The 26,072-nt window shown below is 42.2% G+C and overlaps 1 protein-coding gene across 4 annotated transcripts in view; it reads right to left on the reverse strand.

The window, feature by feature from the left end:
- The window catches only part of SLC36A3 (solute carrier family 36 member 3), a 35,705-nt gene that overhangs the window by 7,489 nt on the left and 2,144 nt on the right, over positions 1-26,072 (reverse strand). The window contains exons 2-9 of one of the 4 annotated variants that reach the window (XM_077137445.1): positions 19,527-19,617; positions 17,476-17,564; positions 14,772-14,867; positions 8,486-8,570; positions 6,332-6,550; positions 4,627-4,725; positions 2,754-2,920; positions 78-724 (exon numbers count right to left, since the gene is read on the reverse strand). In XM_077137445.1, coding sequence (XP_076993560.1) covers positions 460-724; positions 2,754-2,920; positions 4,627-4,725; positions 6,332-6,550; positions 8,486-8,570; positions 14,772-14,867; positions 17,476-17,564; positions 19,527-19,617 — 1,111 coding nt within the window. In that variant the 3' untranslated portion in view covers positions 78-459. Of the gene's footprint in view, positions 1-77; positions 725-2,753; positions 2,921-4,626; positions 4,726-6,331; positions 6,551-8,485; positions 8,571-14,771; positions 14,868-17,475; positions 17,565-19,526; positions 19,618-26,072 lie in introns of those variants that run through there. The other 3 variants (XM_077137443.1, XM_077137444.1, XM_077137447.1) reach the window with 3 other exon arrangements.

The following is a 26,072-nucleotide window of genomic DNA, read 5'->3' on the forward strand; positions in this document are numbered from 1 at the left end:
GGAGGAGGAGGTGGTAGAACAGAAAATGGGATTTAAAAAATGAGTATGGCTGCTGAATTACATATTAATATTCCTTCTAGCCTCCAATGTTTTGGAGCAACTAAAAGGAAAAATCTGAGATGATGTTATGGTAGCCCATGACAAATTCCAGGATCTGTTCTATAACTACTTGTTGAAGTGTGCTTTGAAAATTATTATTATTTTTTCTTTGCTTTGTATATATGTTATATTATACGATAAACAAACAAACAAAAAACCCAAAGATGAAACAAACGAAAAAAGTATATGTGATTTAAAATTTTGACAACTATTGACACATTGCCCATTTGTTGTCATGTACGAGGGTGCCTGCTTCTCCACACCCCTGCCAAGACACAGTGTGTGAACACATGCTGGTTTTCATCATAGTGTTTCTTTTAAACTGGACTTCTGCTATTTTGAAGGAGAAAAAGCATCTTCTCAAATATGAAATGGACATTTTAAAGAATTTCCTGTGAATTGTTTTTTCATGCCTTTTGCCCATTTTCTCTTGGGAAGGGGTATTTTGTTTTGTTTTTCCTTTTTGGGAAGAGGTTTTTGTTTAAGGCTCCCCAGAAGATTCTGATGGCCAGCCAGCTTCCGAGCAGGAGTGAAGCCCTCATGGGGCCCAATCCCCATGTTTTCCAGGCGAAGCACCTGGAAGGGAAGCATCGTGCCCAAGGTGACCAGTGGCAGCCTGACTTGCCTAGAAGAAGGAACAGTCTATTAGGATGAGCTCTTCTGTTCAATCCTTCACAACTTCAAAGAATTCCACATCTATTATCTCATCAAATCATTACCACAGCACAGTGAGGTGGGTGGGGTTGGTGATATTTTTCTCATTTTATAGCTATGCCTTGAGGGAAATGACTACCTCATCATCCTACTTACATCACAAGGACCTACTCATCTCACTGAGTAATAGCTAACACTCAGAGAGCGCTGTGTGTATGTCAGCACTCTTCCCAGACTTTTTTGCCTTTTTGTTTATTTTGGGGGGGGGGTTGAATGGTCCGAGACTCAAACCCAGGTCTCCCGCATGGAAGGTGAGCATTCTACCACTGAACCCGTGCACCCTCCCAGCATTTTACGCATATCAAATCAAGCAATCTTCACAATAACTCCATGAGGTAGCATAGCAGCCATCTGTGCTGTTTACCAAGTACACTCAGTTCTTCCTGGCAGTGGGTATAACAGCAGCTCCCTGCCCCACTGGAGTGAGGTGTGGCCATGTGACTTGCTTAGACCAATGAAATGTGAGCAGAAGAGAAGTGTGCCACTTCCAGGTAAAGATTTTCCAGCCTCATGGTAAAGTGCCCGTTTCACTGTGTTCTCTGCATGGCATCAGCAACCTAGTGGATGTTCCCTAGGCCTGTGTCCTGGAGTGGGGGTGATGCTGAGCTAAGCCCCAGCCATCCCATAATGGACATGTAGCATGAGTAAGAATTAAGCATCTGTGTGTTCAGCCATTGAGATTTTGGAGTTGTTTGTTACTGGTGCACCAACTAGTCTATCCTGACTGTGGTAGCTGGGTTCAGGTGTCAACTTGTCCAGATGCTGGTGCCCAGTTGTTCTGTTGCTGTGGACTTAAATCATCAGCATGTGAAATTCATCTGTGGCTGATTACATCTTCAGTCGGCTAAGGGGAGTGTCTTCTGCAATAAGTGACGTTTAATTTAATTAGCTGGAGGCTTAAAAAAGAGAGGTCAGAAGACAGCTCAGCAGTTCAGACCCAGATGTTTGGAGATGCAGAAAGCAATTGTCTTGGGGAAAGCCGTTTGAACCCAGAAGCCAGATGGAAAGCCACATGTCGCCGTGTGCCTTCCCATGTGACCAAGAAAGCCAGAGGAAAGCCAGCTGCCTTTCCTCTGAAGAACTGTAAATTTGTAACAAAATAAATCCCTTTTATAAAAGCCAGTCCATGTGTGGTATATTGCATTCCATCAGCCTTGGCAAACTAAAACACTGACTGATACAGATTGATATTAGTATGATTCTTGTTTTACAGAGGTCTTTTTATTTGGGGGTTGGGGGGTGGGTACATGGGCCGGGAATCGAACCTGGATCCCCCACATGACAGGTAAGCATTCTACCACTGTCTTTAAATTAGGTAGCTCATCTAAGGTCACATAAGAGTCAACATGCAAATTCCATTAGTTGGCTTTAGAGCCTGTGCTCTTAAACACTTGGCTGTGCTGACATCTTAGTCCTTATGTTCCCAACACCAGCCCCCCAAATGTTTTTTGAATGAATGAATGTATGCTTAGATACATGGTCTCTTAACCATGTTCAACCGGAAACAGGAATGGCAGCCTAGGTCCAGTTTGGTATTGGGGATCTGAATGGAAATCTTTCTGTGAGACCCTCGATCACTCTTTTCTGTTGATGTTTCCATCCCATAACCACTCCCAGATCATTCCTGTCTTGGAGCATTTGCACCTTAGAGACGGACAGATTGGGTTCAAATTTTGGCTTCTCAAAGTGTGGGCTGGGCAAGTTACTCACAGCCTCTACAAGTATCAACTTCCTCATCTATTCAATGGAGTTAGCAATAATAATACTAACCCATAGAACTGTTGTGAGGATTAGCAGAGATAATACCTGACAGAGCCTGTATGATCCAACTTAGCTATTATTATAAGTAATACTGATGGTTAATAAAGTCACATTCTGTTGCTAAGGCTCAGATCCCACTCCTCTCCCCACCATCACCCTTAGGCAGGCAGGGGACGTACCAGCAATTGGGCAGGTTGAGGGTGATGCTGGCCTGTGTACCTGACCCAAACTTCATGTAGCCCAATGTTCCCAGGCATATGTAGAGGATGATGACAAGGGACATCCCCAAGTACAGGACAAAGGAAAATTTCTGCGGATGCTTCATCTGGTTTTTGAGAGACAGAACCTGGAGATGAAAGGAGGTGGGAAAGAAAAGGTAGGAAGGGCTGGGGTACATTGTGATGGAGCTGGGTTCTCCCAAAGTTCAGACTTCCATCTCCAGGTGGGCTCAGAGCCAGGAAGTGACCTCTCTACACGTTCAACCCCCTTTCATTTTCTCTTGTGCTCTCTATTGGCAGGAGTTCCCATCCCTGCCTTGGCTGATTAGTAAATTATCACCCAGTCTTCAAGGCTTCAGTCTGGTGGCCCTATATTTTTAATCCATTCTCACCTTATCTCCTCAGACAAAATGAACCATGCCCTTCTCTACGCTTTCGCTTATGACTGTCCTTCTTTCTAAGACATGCCACATGAGTCTGTCTTCCATGATAGACTGTGAACTCCCTCAGGACAGCTACCACATCTTATTGGTCTTTTAAAATAGCCTTATTGAGTTATAATTGACAAAAAATAAGCTGCCTTACTGAGGTATAATTGATGAAAAATAAAATATTTAAAGTGTACAATTTGATAAGCTTTGACACACACACACATAAACACATGCACATACCTGGAAAATCATCACCATGATCAAGATGTGAAAATATCCATCAGTTCAAAACTCCCCTCATGCCCCCTTGTAATCCCTTCTTCCTGCCCCTCTCTGCCCAACCCCCACCCCCACCATCCACATCCCCAGGCAGTCATTGTTGTGTTTTCTGACATTCTAGATTAATTTGCACTTCTTAATGTCAGTCATCCAGTATGTGCTTTTTTTTTTGTCTGGCTTCTGTTATTCAATATAATTATTTTGAGATTCATCCAAGTGGTTATATCAATAGCTTGGTTTTTTTTTATGGCTGATTAGTATTCTATTGAATGGATATACCACAGTTATTTATCCATTCACCTACTGACGGACATTTCAGTTGCTTTCAGCTTTGAACTATTACAAATAAAGGTGCTATGAACATTCATCTACAAGTTTTTCTATGAGCATGTGTTTTCATAACTCTTGAGTAAAAATACCTAAGAGTAGAATGGCTAGAGGATTTTCTAAGTGTATGTTTAACTTTTACTGTTATTGTTTTCCAAAGTAGTTGGACCATTTTACATGCCTGTCATAAGTGTATGAAAGTTCCACTTTGCTTTATATTCTTGTCAATACTTTCTATGATCAGTCTTTGTAATTTTAATCATTCTATCATCTTTCAATGGTCTAGTGCACATGTCAAAAACTGATGGACTGCAATCTGATTGGCCTTTGTAGTGTTTTCACTTATTAAAACTATGTTAAATGAAAATCAGGAAAATTTGCATAAAGTCCAGATTCTGGCTTCTTTGGGAAAAAAAGGAGAGCTGGCAGTAATAGTGCTAACAACCCCTCATGGTAATAATTGGCTGGAGCTGAGTAGCACCTGCTCCCTTGAGATGGGCATATGTTCTCCAGTTTGCCACAGTCCACACTCTTCCCTACTGCGTAACTTATGGCTCATTTTACTCATTTATGTTACCTGCCTGGTCCTGTAGGCATTTAAGTTTACAAATGCTGTCCTAGGGCTTGGTGCAGTATATGGGACAGGAGCTTCCTTGTGAGTACTGACTTTCTCTTTCAACAAGAGAAGATTATATTCTACACTTTTCATAAGTATTATTATTTAGGTGTCTGTAGCAATGAACCATTGCCCTAATGAACACCAGGGACCATTCTCTCAAACCTTAAATCAATCTTACCATACCGACGCCTTCAAATGTGAAGATGGTTGTACCAAAGAACAGCAAGAAGGTTTTCCAGCCTGCCACCAAGGGTAGGTTTCTGGGATCTGGGATTCCCTGAAAGGGAGAAGAAAAGAGCTTTGGTTTTCTTTCACTTCATTTTCCTTTGTGTGTGTGTGTGTGTGTGGGGGTGCATCAACCTTGAATTGAACCCAGGTCTCCTGCATGGCATGCGAGCATTCTACCACTGAACCACCCACGCACCCCTAAAGAGCTTTGGTTTTGCCATAACATAGAAGTCTTCCTAAATCATTGCCTGTAGAAAGCTGAGTCATACCCAACCTTTCGATAGAGACCATCAGTGGAAGGAGCACCCATCAGATATCAGAGCTCAGTCAGCTCTCACCTTTGCCTACAGGGAAAGAAGGATCCAAGGAGAAGGGAATTGCCCAAAGTCACTCTGAAACTCAGTGGCACAACCCAGCAGGGAAGACAGATCTCCTGTTTCCCAGCCCCAAATACCTCTTTCCCATTACATCTCACAGAGCCATGCACTCCACTAGCTGTTATAGCTGAATCTAGGGTGAATGGCTATTTTAATAGATACCTGCAGAAGGCAGAATAATGGCCCACCACAGATGTCCACATTCCAATCCCCAAACTTGTGAATATGTTACCTTACGTTGGCAAAGGGGAATTAAGTTTGCAGATGGTATTAAGGTTGCTAATAAGCTGACCTAAAAATGGGATCACCCTTTATTATCTGGGTGGACCCAATGTAATCAGAAGGGCCCTTAAAATGGGAGAGGGAATTAGAAGAGAGGCCCATAGAGATGTCAGCATGAGAAAGACTCAGCCTCATGTTGCCAGCTTTGAAGATGGAAATGGGGGCCTTAGAAGGGGAGTCATGAGCCTATGGAAGCTGGAAAAGGCAAGGAAATGGATTCTCTCCTAGAGACTCCAGGAAACAACACAGCCCTACCGATACCTTGATCTCAGTTATGTTCAGTGAGACCTTCGGAACTGTAGGAGAATACATTTATGTTGTTATGAGACACGAGTTTTGGGTAATTTGTTAAACAGAAGAAACAGGAAAGTAATACCACCCCAAAGACCTTCAGATGCAAAGAAATGAAACCGTAATGTTTGAATTCAGGGTCCATGGCAGTGTAGCTGGGCTCGAGAGGCAAGTTGACTGGGATTAGTGAAAAAATTACTTTTCTGTAAACTGGGGATAAAGGGCAGTACTTACCAAATAGTATTATTGTAAAGATTTAACAAGTTAGTAGATGTAGAGAGCTTGGCACCAAGTAAATCAAATTCTTCTATTATCCTTGTATCCCTTGTCACCCTAACACTGTTACAATTTTTGTTGGATATTTAGTCAGTCTTTATCTCCCCAACCCCCACGAAAGCAGACATTCTGCTGGTTTTTAACTTACTAAGGAATCCCCAGCCCCTTGCACTGCACCTAGATCACAGAAGGGATTCATAACCATCTGGTGAATGACGCGTTGTCTAGCATGACGATGGCAGTGATGATGACAATCATTCATTTTACACCTGGTGGGGCAGCAGTGCTCACAGATGTCACCTTGGCAGGAGCTGCTCACAGCAGTCATATCCCTCACCTCCACCTGCCCTACTGGTAATAGCCTTTCCCAGGGGTCTCGGCCCTGGATGTTGCCCCCACCCCCTTGGTGTGGTGGGTACAGGCACAGACCTGAGCGATGTACTGAAAGATCAGAATCATGCTCCCAAGAGTAGTGACGTTGGCCAGCGCTGAGAAGACGGACAGCACCCTGAGGTTCCGAATGAACACCAGAAGGGTCAGGAAGGGCAGGATTGTCAGCATGTACAAACGGATGTCCAGGATGGGGGTCAGCACGAGGATCTTCCTGGGGTGGCAGGTGCTGGAGGTCACGTGGGCTTCTTCCACAATCTGACGGGGAGTATGATGAAGGGAAGCGCAGTTAGGGTGGCCAGACAAGGCCACAGGACACCCAGTCAAATTGGAATCACTCTAAGTATATCCCATGCGATATGTGGGACATACTTATACCAAAAAATTGCCTGGTGTTTATCTGAAATTCAAATTTAATTAAATGTCCTGTAATTTTATTTTATTGGCACTCCCCTAACTATAGTGTCAATGATTGTGAAAGCCAGAAACCCTCAAAATCATAAAAGCTGAAGGTATCTTTTGTGATCTAGCTTCACCCCTTCTTCCTCACCAGATGGTTGTTCTCTGACATACATCCAGAGATAGGGAGTTCATTACAACACAAGAATATCCTCTTCAACTTTGGATTGTCCTAAAAGTTAGTCAGCTCTGAATAAAGAACAAAATCTATCGGCTTGGATCTTTCATTCACTGTACTTGTTATGGTGCTGGCTGTTTGGGTGCACAAAATGTCTATGTTGAGGCTTGCTCTTGTGAAGCTTATGTGTGTGGTGGAGAAGCTTAGCCTACCTATAGGCATGCCTAAGAGTTACTTCTGGAGGACCTCTTTTGTTGTTCAGATGTGGCCTCTTTCTCTCTAAGCCCAACTCTGCAAGTGAAATCATTGCCCTTCCCCCTACATGGGACATGACATCCAGAGGTGAAAGACTCCCTGGCGGCATGGGAGATGACTCCCAGGGATGAGCCTGGCCCTGGCACAATGCCATCCTGACCAAAAGGGGGAAAAGAAATGTAACAAATAAGGTGTCAGTGGCTGAGTTCAAATAGATTCTAGAGGCTACTCTGGAGGTAACTCTTATACAAGCTTCAGTTAGATATTGCTGCTCATCATAACTTGCCAAACCCCAACCAAAACCATTTCTACCAATCCTAAAGAACACTTAAGACATTATATAAGATTCTACAAAAGTTCCTTACACTAGGGTAACTTTCTAGAAACCTATAACCTCCGGATGTGTCCCTGGACCAGATAAGTCCTGAAATGCAAACAGGCTAGCTTCTCCAGAACATCAACTAGTTCCATCCCCCATCCCATATTATTGGCAGCCCCTTCCAACAGGAAAAAGTTAGAATGGGCATAGCCCAAATACCCTAAAAGAGTGAAAGAAAGATCAAAGGTGATGGTACAGTTATACAGAGAAGTTAAGGTTTAACAAATGAGTATGATTGCTGAAATCATCATATTGATATTTCTTTTAGTCTCCAGTATCTTAGAGCAGCTAGAAGTAAAAACCTAAAATTGTGGAATTGTAACCCATACCAAACTCTGAAATCTGTTCTACAACTAATTGTTATGCTGTGCTTTGAAATTTATTGCTTTCTTGTATATATGTTCTTTTTCACAGAAAAGAAAAACAAAGTCGATTGTGATGAGAAATGCATAACTATATGATGATATTGTGAAACACTGATTGTACACTTTGGATAATTACATGGCATGTGAATATATAATATATACCAATAAAACATAACAACAACAAAACAATGCCAAGAAGCTAAGAAAGAATGCCATGATTGATTTGTAATGGCTGCTAGGACGGGAGGACTGCAATGAGAGGGAGGGTGGCAGTTTGTTTGCCTTATATCTAGTTAGGCAACTTTTACATGAATACCCTGAGATGCTTCAGGTAAATCTCACCAATGCTTTTCAGGCTAAAAATATTCAATTATTTTGATGATTTCTGATTGGATATTATAAACGCCTCTCTTTCCATCCTGGCTATATGCCTCAGAAGTTGCTTTACTTTCTTGATGATCCTTTTTAACATATGATTCCCAAGACCATGAGAACTCCCAAGTGTGATCTGATCAGGGAGTGGAACGGAGCTGTCTCCTGCATGATTAGAACACTGTACTTTCGCTAATGCAGCCCTAGCAGCAGGAGGTTTACTTTGCCCATAACAGTTCTGTTACCTGTTGTAAATTGTCTGCCATAAACATAAAATAAACACTGCAGAAGCCCAGCTGAGTGATTATCAATAAAAAGCTGACGGTATACCTGGGAAGAAAAAGAGGCAGAGGGAGAAAAAGGAAAATTAAAATTCTTTTAGCATGCACTTAATTTTTTTTGAAACAACTATTTCTGTTGGTTTTATTTTTTATTTTTCCCCAACTTCTTTATTTTGAAAATTTCAAACCCACAGGAAAAAAGTTGAAAGTATAGTACAATTAACCTCCATGTACCCTTCAATTGGCTATACCAATCCTTAACTTTTGGTCACAACTGTTGTGTTCTCTCCTCCTGCGTGCTCACAGACATATTTTTTTCAGAGCCTTTTGAAATTGCACATATCATTACACTTCAATCTGAAATACTTCAAAACATCTATCTTAAAACTATGACAACTAGGGCAGGCAACGGTGGCTCAGTGGCAGAGTTCTTGCCTGCCATGCCAGAGACCCAGGTTTGATTCCCGATGCCTGCCCATGTTAAAAAAAAAAAAAGAAATAAAAACTATGTCAACCAGAGCATTAACTTCAATATCCTTGAATAGATAGTCCATATTCAAAGTACCCCAATTTTCTCCAACTTTTTTATGGTTTTGATTCAGGATCTGTTTTAGTTTCTCAGCTGCTAAAACAAATACCATAAAATAGGCTGGCTCAAACAATGGGAATTTATTGGCTCACTTTTTTTTTTTTTGCTTTAGTCTCACACATAAGTTAAAGTTTTAAAATATTAATTACCATCTATTTTCAGCACCCTGCAGTATTGACATTCCTTTGGTCTTCCTCATGCAAAAACATTTTTAAATTTGTACATTTATTCACTAGCATTAGACACTCTAGGCATTCCTAGATTATATCATTTCAGTCCTTCTGATTTCATTTGTGCCCCCAGCCCTCCTCCCTCTATCATTCTCACATTCAGCTTCATTCAGTATACTAACATTATTGTATTACAGATAGTATTGTGGTATCCATTTTCGAATTTTTACCATCAGTTCTGTTGCACAATCTGTATCCCTTCAGCTCCAATTACCCAATATCTATCCTATTTCCATCTCCTGATGGTCTCTGTTCTTAACTGAAATTCTTCAAGTTCATTCACTAATGTCAGTTCATATCAGTGAGACCATACAGTATTTGTCCTTTTGTTTCTGGCTAATCTCACTCAGCATAATGTCCTTAAGGTCCATCCATGTTGTTATATACTTCATCACTTTGTTATGGATCATGGTTTTGAGGCTGGGAGAAGTTCAAAGTTGAGGTGTCAGCAAGGCAATGTTTTCTCCCTTAAGACTGTGGCATTCCAGAGCTGGCTGCTGGTGATCCTTGGTCCTTGGCTTTTCTGCCAGCCACGCACATGGCAGTGTCTTTTGTTTTTCTTCCGAGTTCTGCTGACTTCCAGCTTCTTGCTGTTCCCGGTGGCTTTTTTCCCCCTCTGTGTCCGAATTTCATTCTGTTTATAAAGGACTCCAGGATTCCGAATTAAAGCTCAATCTGATTCAGCTGAGTCACACCTTAATTGAAGTCACATTGTCAAGCGGCCCTATTTACAATGGGCCCACACCCAGAAGACTGGGGGTTGCAACCCGAACATGTCTTTTGAAGGGGACACGGTTCAGTCCCCAACAGTGGCTAAGCAGGGTTTGTGCACTGTATTTGGTTGTCTTTCTTGAATTGATTTTCATGTAGAATCACCCCATCTTCATCCATGTTCTTTGCTTTTCATGACATGGGCTTTTATTGAAGAATCCAGGACAAATGTCTTGTAAAATGTACGACATTCTGGGATTGTCTGATTGTTTCCTCATAGAGGAAATTCTACAGGGGTGATGTTTCATCTTTCTATTTCATCTTACTAGGTGGGACATCATGTACCACTACAGTGCTGACTGCCAGATCTCTCCATTGTAAATGTACATCTTCTCTTTTGTAATCTGTGGGGTAAAATTTTGAGATTGCATGAATATCCTATTCTTTAAATCAATGGTTTTAACAATCATTGATGATCCTTGCCTGAATCAATGATTTCATCAGTGGTTGCAAAGTAGTGAGTTTCTAATTTTGTCCCTTCTTTCTTCTAAACTTTTTAGCTGGCATTTAAAGGAGAGATATTCTTCTTTTCTCTCTTGCGTGCTGTATTGTATCACATTCAGTTCATGTTCTTTATTTTCCTAATCAATATATTATAATTGATTATTGTCATTATTCTACTGGAAGCTTAAAGTGACTCAAATTTGGAGACACATTATGTTTAACATTTTTTTCTTGTGAAACATAATATATATATATATATAAAAGCAATAATTTTCAAAGTACACTCCAACAAGCAGCTGCAGAATAGATTTCATGGTTTGGTATAGGTTACCATTCCACATTTTCAGGTTTTCCCTTTTAGCCACTCCAAAACATTGAGGGCTAAAAGAAATAACAATATAGTGATTCAGAAGTTATACTCGTTTGTTAAATCCTATTTTCTGCTATAACTCCTCCTTCTCCTTTGATCCTTCTCCTACTCTATAGGGATATTTGGGTTATGCCTCTTTTCTTTTTCTTTGCATGGGCAGGCACCAGAAATTGAACCTAGGTCTCCGGCATGGCAGGCAAGAATTCTGCCACTGAGCCACTGTTGCACTGTCTTATGCCCTTTCTTTTTAATGTTGAAAAGGGGTGTCAATAATATAGGATAGGGTGATGGAATTCGTTGCTATTCTTGGAGAGGCCAGCCCCTCTGGCTTTCAGGGCTTATCTAGCCTAGGAACCCTCTGGAGGTAATGGGTTTCAGGAAAGTAAACTTAGTGCATGAAACTTTTTATTTTTTATTTAGTCTCAGAGTCACAGGTGTTCATTAGTGTTAATAGGCACGATGCTGGTTGGGGTTTGACAAACAGCAATATCTAGCTGAAGGTTACGTAAGAGTAGCCTCCAGAATTGCCTCTCAACTCTATTTGAACTCTCGTAGCCACTGATACCTTTTCAGTAACTTTCTTCTTCCCCCTTTAGTCTGAAAGGCATCATGGATCCCACAGTGCCAGGGCCAGACTCATCGCTGGGATTCATTGTCAGGGAGACTTTCACCCCTGGATGTCATGTCCCCTGCAGGGGGAGGGTAATGATTTTCTTTGCAGAATTGGGCTTAGAGAGAGAGGGGCCACATTTGAGCAACTGAAAAGATTTCCTGGAAGCAACTCTTAGGCATAATTATAGGTAGTCTTAGCTTCTCCACTACCGAAATAAGTTTCACAAAGGCAAGGCTCAAAATCAAGGGCCTGCCTATTTTCTTGGGAGTCCCTAATGTTTGAGAAAGCACCAGGGGTTGCTTAGTTGGGAAAGTTTATCAGCACAGCAGGCCAGAATTCTGCCACTGAGCCACAGTTGCACTGCCCCTCTACCAATACTTTTTAATTATCAGCCTACTATAGTCTGGGATGTCTCTGGGTATTACGTGAAGCTATACAGAGTTACAAGGTCTTGTTCCTGTTCTGGTCTCCGTGTGTTTGGATTGTTTAAATGAGCTATCCAGATATGTTGATCTAGATTGTGTTGAGAGAAAATTTAGATTCCAGACACAATTAACTTTTCTGCCTTTGGTCTCATGCAGTAGAACTCCAGCTTTTAATCTTAGGTGTCACAGAGGTATATATATATATGTGTGTATACATCACACATGTATACTATATACCTCACAGTTAGCTTTTCGGCTTCTCAGTCATTATATTCTTTGGCTCCCTCCATCCATTGGGCATCATGGATAATGTCCAAAATAAACAAACCATGTCTTACAGTGTCCTCACTTGGTTGTACAATCAGAGCACTCTCAATTTTTGACAATTTTCATTGGCCCGAAGAGACAAAGAACTGATAAACACAGCCTCACTGAATGGGGGAATGATTACAGCTATGAGTACAGCCACACTGGGGGAACCCCAAGGTGGGGGTGAGGGTGGGGGTGCTGGAACTGGGCTGGGTGCTGGCTTCTCCTGAGCGCGAGGTCACCTCTCCCCCAGAGGCTCACCCCGAGCCCAACCCCCGGCACCCCGTGGCGGGATGGGGTGGGGTGGGGGCGCCGCCTCAGGCACTTCCTCCCCGTGGTCTGCGGAGACGTGGATTCCGAAGGAGCTCCTAATGCTTCAGAAGGGCACAGGTCTACTGATGGAAGCTGCCGCGGCCTCCTGCTGAGAAGGTGCGTGCTGCCTCCTCGCGGAGGTGGACTGCAATTGCAAGCCCAGGCCGGGTCCCGGACAAGCGGCAGCTGAACCCTTCCTAGTGCATCTCTCTGAGGCCCGCCTCCCCTCCCCACACGCTGGTCCCCAAGGTTGTGCAGCTGCCAGGGGGTCCGAGCTGCTCAGGAGGGCCTGGGCCCAGCCTTGCACCGCTCCTCTGTGAGCCTCTCCAGCCCACCCTGAGAGTCAGGGTGTTTTGGAGGGAAATCACCGAGCTTCTCATGGCTGAGCTGGATTTCTCTGAAGGAGTTTTCTTTCTCCATCCTAAGCCCCTTATTGTCTTGCCTTCCCTTTATTCTTTAGAAAAGGCTGGACCTGTTTTAACTTTATGAGTGGGTCACTATGGCTAAGGCCCTTTTTACAATGCTCAGTAAAGATATTTTTCTATGAAGTAAAATTGACCAGACGACCTGAATCTCTGATGGAGTTAAGCTTCTCCATAGCATCAGGACCAGATGATCTCATTTTGATTAAGAGGAATTTTTCTCACTTGTGAAAATGCCTTGTTAGTAAATATGTTAATAAAATTTCCAGGATGATACCAGAGACTCTCCCTCAAGCGGTGAGAGCAGCCTAGAGTTAGCTGTCCTTGGGCAGTATGTCATGTTGTCAGTTGTCATTTGCTTTGCTTGAAAACTGCATGGTTTTCGTCTGCAGCAGAGGTACTGTGCGAAACAATCCACATAATTCCAAAGACCTCAGAATTATTTTCAGATACAGAGACTCCAAGGTTGACTTCAGTTTACAAATTACTCCTATGACTGTTTTAATGACTTTGAAGACACCAAATTTGCTGGTTAATGGAGAAAAGGACATTTACTTATTGTTATAGAGCTTTCTGTACTGCTTACGATTTTTACCGTGTGTATATTTAATCTTACTTAAAATATAGGGCAAAAAATTAAGAGATAAACACTGCAGTTAGTTAGTTGCATGGAAGGGCCCTGCATGACCAGCCTACAAATCTCCAGCCACCGCAGTATTGAGTTGACTGTGCTTGTCAACAAATTTAAAACTTTTCAAAAATTTAATTGGGGTTGGAATAGAATGTATTTAAGGTTTGATGCCCTAATTCCTTCCAGTAAATGCCTATCAATGTTATTCAGAAATTCTAACCTATAGAATTTAACATTTTATTCTTATTTGTGAGTCAAGATGTGTTATAATTTATACTTTGGAATTTTCTATAACTCTTTGTTGAGTGATAATAGAAATAATTTTTAATGAAAAAACTTAAAACCTAGGTTATCAGAGCATACGGCGATTATACTTTGTGTATAGCATTTAGTTCTATATTTGTATATTACATGTTTGCAAATTTAAACAAGAGAATTGAGGGATGTTTGTGCCTCCAGTGGCATGAAATATGACCATATTTTAATGCAATTGGAAGCAGTTTAAAAGGTTTCCAGAGAAATAAGTGCCACCCCCAATCTCTAGATTTTGTGCATGGTAAAAATGATTAATGACAGGGGACTAGTACTAAAAATATGTCAGTTAACTGAATTCAGAGACAACATGAAGGGCAGCACCAAGTCCTATTGTTGAAGAAACAACTTTTAACCCTTTAGAGAAAACTGTTATTGTTCCATGGTAGCTCATATTTATGCAGATGTTGAAATAAAGCACATCCATCTGTGAAAAAAAATAATGTAGTAGATCTATATATCCCAACACGGAAAGAAACTCAAGGCAAATTCTAGATGAAAAAGCAAATTGCCAAACAACATTCTAACTCATGTAAAAAATAATACAAAACTAAATATGCATTTCCATTCATGCACATATATTCATGTTCATGCAGAGAAGCAAAGCGTCTAGAGGGATGTTTCCAAAATAGATACCGGTGCCTGCTTCCAGGGAGAGCAGGGGGAAGAGGGTGAGGCTATCAGGGGAAGTGATCTATGTTATTTGAATGTTGACAGTAAGAACATAGGCATTTAGAGCTTGTGTAACTATGAATAAAGGAGGACAGGTGAGAAGCTCTGCTACCACCGCCCTCCTGTCACTGCTCCATCTGCGGCATCTACCTGCCCCACACCGAGTGGGTTCTCAGCCAGGTGTTAGGGCAGCTTTCGAGGCCGTACATCATGGCTTCTCCATAGTTCACAAAAGTCTTTTGCAGTCTAGGGGGGGAAAGAGAAGCCATGTGTAACTTCAAGCATTTCTGTTAAAGGTGCAATTTACTACCAAAAATGAATAATTATTATGTTTTTGTGTGCCCGCAGGGAGCATTCTGGCAATTTTCTAGCAGTGGCATTATTGAGATATTTGATAACAGTATACTTGTAAAGCTTTCAGGAGTCTGTCTTTTTCCCCCCTCTTTTTTGCAGTTACCTTTATAAGCACTAAGAATTTAGTGGGTGCTTTTTAAGTGAACAGTAACTGTGAATTCATTTTGTTCTGCAAGTGGGAAAGGGGGCGTCAGAGCAGTGAGGTGGGCTCACCTAGTCAGGGAGGAAGGGATAAGACAGCGAGAGGGGTTGTGGGGTTGGAGAAGTCAGCAGGTCTGTCTTTTCTGGATTCGCATTCCCTCTTTCCCACTCTGGAAGGTGCCAGAGCCTTTGAGAGCCTGCCCCTGGCCAAATCCCAAGCTGCCCAGTACCCCTGGAGGACGATGCCCGAGGGTCCCTCCTCCCTCTTCCCTTGGTGGGGAAAGCCCTGCTGTGCCACTCTTTCATCAGGAGTAAAAGGAAGAAGCTTCTAATAGCCGAGATCCCAGACCCTCATTGTGAGCTGTGCGACCAAGGGGCAGAGCAGCAGCGAGAGGGGGAAAAGCTCCAAACATGTCAGGAAACCCGGGTTTAGATCCCAACCTGCCCCTCAAACAGCTGCGAAGCCTTGAGCAAGTTTCTGATCCTCCTTTATATATATATATATATATATATATATATATATATATATATACACACAGTCTCAATTTTGGGAGATGAGAGAGTGAGATAATGGGTATGGAAATGCACTGGGAATACAGCACAATCCTTCTTTTTTGAGGATTGCTCATTGCGCTTGACATTTGGAATATAAATGAGGTCACGTTGTGGAGAATGAGCAAATGCTTTACTCATAAATTCAATTAATTCAAAAACTATAGGGAACAGATTGGCGTCAGTAATAGGACGACAGGCACTGGGAACAAGACGGAATAGGGGTGAGGAAACAGTGGCAAATTGTAGAGTACGCGTCCTATCCAAAAGGGGGCTGGTGAGACTGTGCTCCAGGTGCCAGATTGTTTAACTAATGAGAAAATTTAATTAAAAAAAAATTAAAAAGTTTTTTAACTAAAAAAATGAAAAATTTTTTTCTGATTTAAAATCTCCAGGTTTTTAAATGATAGCTAAAACAAAACACTGTGCAAACCCTCCCAAACATATCTGAAGGCCATAGCCAGCCCTTAGAGCATAGTCTGTAAACCATGCATTGGGCAAAAATGAATAACAAGTCATCAGGGAAAAAATCAGGGAAAGGCCAGCATGAATGGCACAGATGTCAGAATCCCACGAGGTGCTGTAATAATCCCAGCAGGCATTAGGGAAGGGAAGTTTTCAAAATGGTTTATAGTAGAGTCAGGCAGGTGTTTGAATACTGGCTCTGCCAATTCCTAGCTGTGACTCTGGGCAAGACCTTTAAGTCCCTTAAGCCTCAGTTTACTCATCTGTAAAATGGGAATAATAATAATGTCCGCGACAGAGGTTTATTATAAGGAGTAAGTAAAAGAAGGCTTGCAAAATTCTTGGCATGGTACCTGGCATGGTGTAATTGCCCACTAAATTTAACTACGCAATGCATAAATGCTTTTAAAAATATTTTGTGAGCTGGAAAGTGCTCTATTGGGTTACATGTGACTGATGCATACTTCAGATATACTTATTTGAATTATAATAATTTAACTTCATAAGGAGCTTCATTTAATATCTTGTCTTTGACTTGTGAGGTCTCTCTTCAGCTTTGCAAAGAGACCTATTTGGATTTTGTATGCCTTGTGAGTGCTGCAGATCCAGAGACAAAAGGTGGTTATAGCTGCAGCTACTGAGTTGGCACGTGTTGGTTAAATGCCCCTCTCAAAGTACTTGTCAGGAGCTGGTTTGTAAAGATGAGACCCTCAGCATTTTTTACATTGTTTTCCTGGCATTTTCTTTTGGATTTTTTTTTTCATTTAAGTTTCAAATACACTGGGTATCACATACATGCTTTGTTAATGACTGAAGGCATTGTGAACTATTCATTTCATTGGTAACTACGTTTTTTTTTTCTTTCACTAAATGTCCTAAAAGGGTTTTCTCTGCATCAAATTGCCCTTACAAGGTACGTGTGTGTGTGTGTGACTGTGTGTGTGTGTGAATGTGTGAGTGTGTGTATGGGGGGGATAGTGGGGGGAGGAGATTAAGAGGAAAAGGAGCACGTATCTAAGCATCTCACAGATACATGGTTGCTCTCAGAGCCCTTTTGCATCTTTTATCACTTTGAATCATCCCTGATGAAGAAATCTAGGCTCAGTGGGGCACAGAAACTTGTCAATATCATCTAGCTAGTTAGCAGCCATGTTCAGCCAGGACTTAGAAAGTTTCCAATTGGAATTCTTTCTCATTCCCTTCACTCTCCTTGCATAGAACACAGAGCAGCAGGGAGGGCGGCCTGGAGAAGTGGCTGCGTTCATTGGGTCAGTGGTCGAAGGAAATTCAGCACACCCCCTGATGGCTCCTGTGGCCGGGGTGAGGGAAAAGCAAGACTCACCTCTGGCTGAGGTGATCCCCGCAGTTCAGCAGGATGACCATGCAGTGCACAGTGAGGGTCCCGATGGCCAGCAGGCCGAGAGGACCCACCTGGAGGAGAGGGAGCAAGGGAGGGTGATGAGCCACAAACTGACCATGCCCAGCCCCTGCTCCCACAGCCTGGGTGCTGGGGACCCTCTCATAATAAAGCTGTCCCTGGGCTGTTCTGACTTGAACACCCTTCTTCATCTTGCTGCTAAGTGGCTGCCCAACCTTTGCTAGTATACTGCCAGTGACAGGGATCTCACCACCTCCCCAGACGGCCTATGCCTTTTCTCCTCTGCCATGAGTTCTGCCTTCTAGGGTGGCTCGTGATATGTCTAATTCCTTTTCCACATCCTAGCCCTCACTCCTTCAGGATACTCAAAGACCTTCCAAGCTTCTCTGTTTGACTCAGGGAATCTGACTCCCTAGTAAGGAGATTCTCAACAGGACACTGTTAGCTTTTGAACCGTGAAATTCTTTGCTGTGGGGGCTGCCCTGTGTATTCTGGAATGTCTAGCAGCCACCCTGGGCTCCACCCACCAGACGCCAGTGGCACTCCTGACCCGTTGTGACAACCATTCACTGCAGATGTCTTCTAGTGTGCTGGTGTGTGTGTGTGTGTGTGTGTGTGAGTGCGCAGGCACGTGCAAAGTCACCCCCAGTTGAGAGTCACTGCTCTTTTGTCAATATCTCTTTTAAAAATGGAGCCCATAGGTAATTACAATATTCCAAACGTAATCAGAAGGGCATAGGGTGGAAGGACTCTCTTGCCTTCTTTGTTCTGGATATGTGCTTTGTAGTGTGACCTGAGATAACATCATCTTATCGCAAAGAAGCCAATGAGAGATCATGAGCATGACCGCAGAGACTCCACCAGAACGTAGCCTCCACATGGGGGTAGATTTTTTTCTGCCTTGCTTACTTCCATGTTCTCAGGGTCTGGGAATGAACATAGTAAGTACTCAATAAATATTTCTCGAATCATGGTCAGAGGTTCTGGTGGGGGGTGGAAGGTAAAGGAATCATTGGTGGCTTCTAAGAAGCAAAAGTCAAAGGATGAAAGAGCTGTCACAAAAGGCATTTACCACATGAGCAAAGAGCTTGGCTGGGGGCCATGTGGCAGCAATGCTCTTTGACAGAAGTCCTAGAATCCAAAAGATTCCAAAGTGGGAGGTACCATCTCTGGATGGGAACCTCTATAGATTTGAAGTCATATCAGAGGAATGGAGAGAAGGAACAATCTGCTGCAACTAAATAGAAATTATCTATTTGGTATCAGTTAAATTCAATAGATACTAATTGCCATGTGCCAGGTTTCTAGCAGGTACACTGGGGAGACGTAAATGGAAATTAGACAGCACCTGCCCTCAGAGCTTTGAATTAAGTGAGGTAGGTAGATAATGCTAAAAAATAAGTATGATCTTAGTAAGGGCTTTAAGAATTCTGGGTGAGGTAGATACAAGTTCTAGAAAAACATAAGATGAGGGTGACATTAATTCTAAAAGGAAACAGTAAAGTTTTGCAGAGGAGGCAAAATTCCAAAAGGCAGAAATGAGGCAAAGGCATTCGGGAGAAGGGAACAGTATAAACCAAGAGAGAGAGGAGCATGGGGATATGAAGACATCTTCATTTCTTCCTTCCCAGGCACCTTCTCACAAAGGATGAAAAAATTTGCAACAGAATGGTACATCCAAGTCTCTGCAGGGACCCTGCAGTTAATGGAAGTGAGTGAAATCAGCTGAATGTAATCCCTGGGGAGTGGTAAGTATGTGGCAAAGTGGAGTCAGTTTTCATAAGGTGGTTCTTTAAGAATAATGGCCGGTCCCCTCCTGGCGTGGTCCATTTTGAGCCAGAGGTGTGCTATCTTCTTTTCTCTCCCAGCCAGGGTGTGCCTAATCTCAGGGCTTTGGATCTTCTTCTCAGTGGATTGACCCCAATAGGCACATTTTTCTATTTCCAAATTGTTAAACCATACAAAGACCTTAGGGACCCATCACCCCTGCCGGCCCCCCTCCACCATCCTCTTACCAGTAAGCCTGCATTTTTCATGGCCAGAGGAAGCCCCAGGAGCCCTGTGCCAATGTTGCATTTCAGCAAGTGGATCAATGTTTGCATCATCCTGGGTGGGGGAGAGAAGGGAGGTAAGGGGGATAATGGAGAACTGTTAGTGGGAAGGGAAGGGAAGGGAAGGGTAGGGTGGCCCCAAGTTCAGACCCTTCCAGCATCTCCAGTGCCCCTTGTTGGAAAGAGGAAAGAAATCGAGGGAAGTGGATGTGGCTGCAACTCTGTTTCAGGGATCTGTCCTGGAACATATAATCCAGGGCTCATGCTAGATTTAGTGACTCAACAAATATTTAACATAAACTCAGCTCTAATGAAAAGTTAATACAAATTGCTACCTGTTTTAGTTTCCTAGCTGCTAAAACAAATTCCATACAATGGGTTGGCTCACCAGCCGGATTTTATTGGCTCACAATTTCAGAGGCTTAGAAGGCTGCTTCCTCCCCAGGTTGGTATCTTCTGGCCAGCTGGCAATCTTTGGGGGTTCCTGGCTTTTCCATCCCACGGTAATGCATGTAGTAGCATCTTCTTTCTCTTCTGGGTCCCACTGACCTAGAATCAGCTTCTGGCTGTTCCCTGTGTTTTCCCCTTCTGTATCCAATTTCCTTTGCTTCTTAGGACTTCATCCATGTTGGGTTAACACCTGTTCTCATTCATTTTGGGCAAACCTTAACTAATAACATCTTCAAAGGTCCTGTTTACAAATGGCTTCACACCCACCAGACCAGAGGTTGGGCTCTGAACATGCATTTTGTAGGGGACATGATTCAATCCCCAGCATTCCACCCTCTGAACACCCAAAAGAAGTGTTCTTCCCATATTCGCCCATTCTATCACAACATCCCAAAGCCTTAATTCATTTTAGAACAATGCTAAGAACAAAATCTTATCAAAATGAATTGTGGGTTTGGTCTGTCCTCTGTCTGATGGACCCGTGCAGTCTAGAAAACAAGCTATCTGCTTCCAATATACATTGGTGTTTCAGGCATAACATAAGAATTCCCATTGCAGAAGGGAGAAATTGAAAGGAAAATGTGTCACTGGTTCCAAACAAATCCAAAACCTAGCAGGGAAGCTCCATTAGATCTAGGTCTGAGAGCCATCTGGAACTTGATTCTTTCTCTTCTGAGCCTGATGGAGTGGCAACCTCCACCCCTTCCAAGACTTGTAAAGCGACCAGGCTCTCCCCAAGCACTGATGTGTAGGCCTCCTCCCCTCTGAGAATCACAATGGCCAGAAGCTCTCTGTGCACCCTGGCGCACAGGTCCTGTCATCTCTGAGCATAGGCATAGCAGCACTCTGCCTGAACAACGGGGCACAAGGCATGCCCCCTCCAAGTGCAGGGATGGAACTGCTCTTTTCACATATATAGGTGGGAACACTCTCTTGGACTGAAGAGATCTCTTCGGTCCAGACCTTGGCTTCCATGTTTCTGCTCTTGCAAGTCATTCTTCCTTCAATTTGTCCCTTCTTTGTCCCTTCAGGCAGTGCTTCTGTTCATACAAATTTTGCAAAACCTGAAAAAGCCCCTGCACCCAGGTCTCTCAGTTGCCAGCTTTGATGATAGGGACACTGTGTTATTCTTTGCAAAAGCCCCTGCAGTTGATTCTCAGGGGTGTAAATCTTTCTTACAACGTGGGACCTGACTCCTGGGCAGAGCCAGGCCCAGCATCCTGGGACTGAGATAGCCTTCTTGCCAAATGGAGGAAGAAAGAAATGAAACAAAGTTTCGAACAGAGTCAAGAGATTATCCTGGAAGCTATTCTTATGCATTATATAGATATCCTTTTTTAGTGTATGGTGTATTGGAGTAGCTGGAGGGAAGTTCCTGAAACTGTTGAGCTGTGTTCCAGTAGCTTTGATTCTTGAAGATGATTGTATAATGATATAGCTTTGCAATGTGACTCTGTGAGTGTGAAAACCTTGTGTCTGATGCTCCTTTTATTCAGGGAATGGATAAATGAGTAAAAAAAAAAATAAGGAAAAATAAATAATAATAGGTGTGGATAAGAGGTAAAAAAAATGGGTAGATTGAAATACTAGTGGTCAATGAGAGGGAGGGCAAGGGGTATGGGATGTATGAGGTTTTTCCTTTTTCTTTTTCTGAAGTGATACAAAATTTCTAGAAATGATCACCGTGGTGAATACACATCTATAGGATGATATTGTGAGCCATTGATTTTATGCCATATATGGACAGTACATGTGTGAAGATTTCCCAATAAAAATATTTTTTTAAAAGGAACAATGTCAGTTATATGACTAGTGAATATTATTTTCCAGTCCATGGGTTTCTTCTAATTATACTAATAATATCATTTGATGCATATATTATATTAATTTTAATAAAGTCATTATTATTTTAGCTTATTCATTATGCTTTTTGAGTCATATCTAATAAATTATTGCAACCCCCTCCCCAAGAAAAGCCCCTGTAGGTAAGTTCTCTAGCCCCCAGTAGAGGTTATGACACTATTCTGTTATCTCTAACCTCTCCCAGCTGTGAAGACCTTTTCTGACAACTTGAACAGTAAACAGATTTCCAGACCTCGATCAAAGGTCCTCTGATCAAATGCTTACCTCCAGGCATCTTGATTACAATTGAGCAGATCCAAATAGGAAACTAGATTGCTCCCCCCTCCTAACCTTTTGATTACACTCCCTAACTTTTCTTATTTCCTGCAGAATCCATAAATGTCATCTCCCTGTTTTTGCTTTGCTCCCCCCCAGCTCTCTTTGATTTAAATAATGCATATCAACTGGTTCTTGCAGTCCTTCAGGGAGGCAGATGTTGGCCATAAGATCCTTGCCTCTACTGGTAGTTAAATCACTTTGCTTTGCAACCAAACTGATGTGATGTGTCAATTTTGCTGAACCAGGCAAAGACCGGGGTCTCCCCTTCAAAACCTTGTTGGCTTTGCGTGCAGTTCCAAGGGATCTGAACCATCAGACGACAGAACTTTCCACAGATCCTTTCTGGATAACTGCATTTCCAATCCTGACTTCCTTTGAAAGGGCTGCCTGGATCCATGTTCAGCCAAACCTTCTTTAGCAAAGGGTCGCTCAGCCAGACCCTCACGTGAATCCCTGTTCTCTGGGGAGTCATTTCCTGAAAGCTCAGGGATTCCCTGATAGAGCATCTTCTGGTGTTCATCTCAGAGCACACTATATGGATAAGTGAATTTTCAAAATCATCAGTTGCTGTTTTCCTTTGGCGCTTAAGAATTTAATTCTCAGCTTATCCCTTTCCTCTCGCATTTCACTATAAGCTGCAAAGAGAAGCCAGGTTGGACCTTCCACACTTAGTTTGGAAATGTCCTCAGTTAAATGTTCGAGTTCATTTGTTTAGAAGTTCCACTTTCAATCTGACATCAACACAATTTTACTCAGTTCTTTCTAAGTTCTTGCCACGTTATGACAATAATTGCTTTTCTTCGAATTTCTAATAGCACATTCATCATTTTTTTCTAAGTCTTCATTGGAAGTACTTTTAATGTCTATTATTTCCACCAACAGTCTCTTGAAAGCAATGTAGGATTTTCTATCAAGTGCCTCAAAATTCTTCCAGCCTCTGCCCATGACCCAATTCCAAAGCTTCAGATACAATCAACTAACTAATGATTTAAATCCACAAATTGCCCTCACAGCAATAATCAAGCCAGTGCTCATTGGACCAAACAACCTTACAACCTGGTCAAGTTGACATGAACTTAGTTATCAACTTTCATTCTGGATAACTTCCTAGTGCTGGTTTATTCATTATTCACCCAATTATTCTTTCACGACTCATTTACTCAACAAATATTTATTGAGACCTGCTACATGTATGGCATTTAGATAGTAATTATAATGCCATAATTTACAGAGTATTTACTTGTACTAATTAGTAAATTAGGTCATTTACCAATTAACTCATTAGGAAAAAAGTAATAATAGTTTTTTCCCATATATGGGAGATTTACTGGTTGTAGCTCATTCCTTCATTCATTTAATCAGCCAGTATTCATTGTGAACTTATTCTATGCTATGCATTGGAAAAAAATTAATAACAGTTGTTACTGTGTGTAGAGAGTGCTTACAATGAGCCTGGCAGAGTGCTAGAGACTGGGGTCCAAACTGTTCTCCAGATTCTTGCTGGAGCTCCTTACCCAGGCAGATCCAACCCTGCTGTGGATGTGGTTGGGGGACAGGATGGTGGGAACAGGGTCATGAGAGGAGAATCAAAAAGGAACTCAGATGAGATCCTATAAAAATTATATACTAAGTTTGCATTTCATAAATCTATACTCTTCAGAAGGCTCTTAGGTCAGATAAGTCCAGAAACCTAGAGGCAGGGGTGCCAATCGCTCCAAGAACATCAACCAATTCCATCCCCCATCCCATTTTGTCAACACCCCCTTTCAACATAAAAATGTTAAAATGAGCATGACACACATATCCCTAAAGATTGGGAGAAGGTGGAGTTATAACAGAAAAGTTAGGATTTAACAAATGGGTATGACTACTGAATCATTACATTGATATTTCTTTTCGTCGCCAGTGTCTTGGAGCAGCTAAAAGGCAAACCCTGAAATTGTGGAACTGTAACCCATACCAAACTCTGAAACTTGTCCTATAACTACTTGTTAAAATGTACTTTCAAATTTTCTTTTTGTAGATATGTTTTATTTCACAACAAAAAATGCTAGAAAGAAAAAAAAAAGGAACTCAAAAGCTCAGTGCAAGAGCACTGAACTCAGATACAGAAGCACTGGATGTTGAATTCCAACTCTTTTTACCTATCTGTGATCTTTGGGAAGCCCTTAAGTTGCTTAGACATGGTTTCCTCTTCTCCCCCCGTCCCCCCAAAAAGAGTAATATTAATTCTTGCTCTGCCTCCTGCTTACATCCCCAGGATGCTGCCAGAATCAGAAAAGTAATGACTTGATGAGTTTTGGAATCATGAAGTGCTTCACAGATGTGAGACATCATCATGGTCCTCATCACCACCTTTACTTTGGCCTTAGGGGGTTCAACTACTGAAAGGGCTCCCTTGAAGAGAAGCAGAGCTGGGCAGATAGAAGGCAGGCAGCTAAGGGCTGGTTGAAGTAGGTAGAGATGCGCCTTCCTCCTGCCACCAAAGGGTAACTTGACGAGGTCACTGGAGGTCTAGTCCAAATCTCAGAGCTGAGGCAGAGGTTGGCTTGCACTATTTGAAAGCAGTGGGAGACTGGAGATGAACTGTCCATGGTCACACGGCAAATCTGACAAAGACTGTGCTCATCTCTGGACTTAGTCTCCAGGGCACTTTGTCCCTTTTTCTAGCGTGTCAGGACAGGTTGCTGCCAGGGGGCTGTGCCAGGTGTTCACATCTCAATACAGCCTTGGGTGAGGATTGGGATCCAGAGAATGCGGTGGGCCATCAGGGACTTCTGTGACATCCTGTGTCCTCACTAGTTAAATATATTCAACTGAAGTTATGGGGTGGGGGAGTACCCACTGCCCTTCACTTCTGAGAAATAACTTTTATTTCTTGATAACAACAATTATTTGAAAACATATCAAAGCAAAATAAACTTGTTTTTCCCCTTTTGTTAATTCTCACGCTCCCTCCCCCCTTTTTGCTCTCTTTTCCTCCTTCACTTCTTTCCTGCAACTGTATCCTGCCCCACTTGGATCTGATCTCTTAGGAAAAGTAAGACAAGGTTTTGGAGAAACCCAGTGTGCCTTAACTAACAGCATTATAGACCATAACCTTGGAGAGAAAGCACATGCTAGAGCTTCCCCGTGACTTAGTAATGAAAGTAGCTTTATATTTTTTTCCTTGAGAAACAGTACAATATCACTATGCAAGAAAATATCAATAGCTTAGCAGCTGGTGATAACCTCCTTTAACATGTTGATTAGCATTATTCTGGGTAACTGTGGAGGGCCAGGAGCAATCACTCAGGCCTGAGCAGGGAAAGTCCCCACAACACTGGGGCCGAATGTCCCCAAGAGTTAAGCAATAAACAATGTTAAGAAACTGAGAGAACGGGATGTGTTTTGGCAACAGCTAACGGAATTTTTCTGCTTCTATGATACACTTGCTTGCTAGCAACTGCAAAATCACAACATAATTTTAGCCTTTATAAGCACACCTTGAAAACCTCTAGGGGCTGCTCTCTGAATCTTCCTTCTTGGAAGTTTCTGAGGCAGTCATCAGTTGGCTAATAAAGACTCCAAATTGGCTTGCAGTTTTGAATTATGTGGTCTCTTTTTCAGTGCACCCCATAACAGTAACCCTATCTGCTCCTAAATGCATGCAATTTTATACAAAGAGAACAATTGTACGTCCTGTGCCCTAAACTAATTTTCTCTAGGAATAATATGTCCTGCACATTTTTTTCCATGTCCAGACTTCCTTCATCAATTGTAATGGCTGTATTGTGTTCAATTTTCTCTGAAGAAACCATGTTTGTCCTATACTTTATTTAACCAATTTATTATTGTTTCCAAATTTTCACTATTATAACCATAATGAAGCATATCTAT

The sequence above is a fragment of the Tamandua tetradactyla genome, chromosome 20 (assembly GCF_023851605.1).
Source record: "Tamandua tetradactyla isolate mTamTet1 chromosome 20, mTamTet1.pri, whole genome shotgun sequence".
Taxonomy (NCBI): domain Eukaryota; kingdom Metazoa; phylum Chordata; class Mammalia; order Pilosa; family Myrmecophagidae; genus Tamandua; species Tamandua tetradactyla.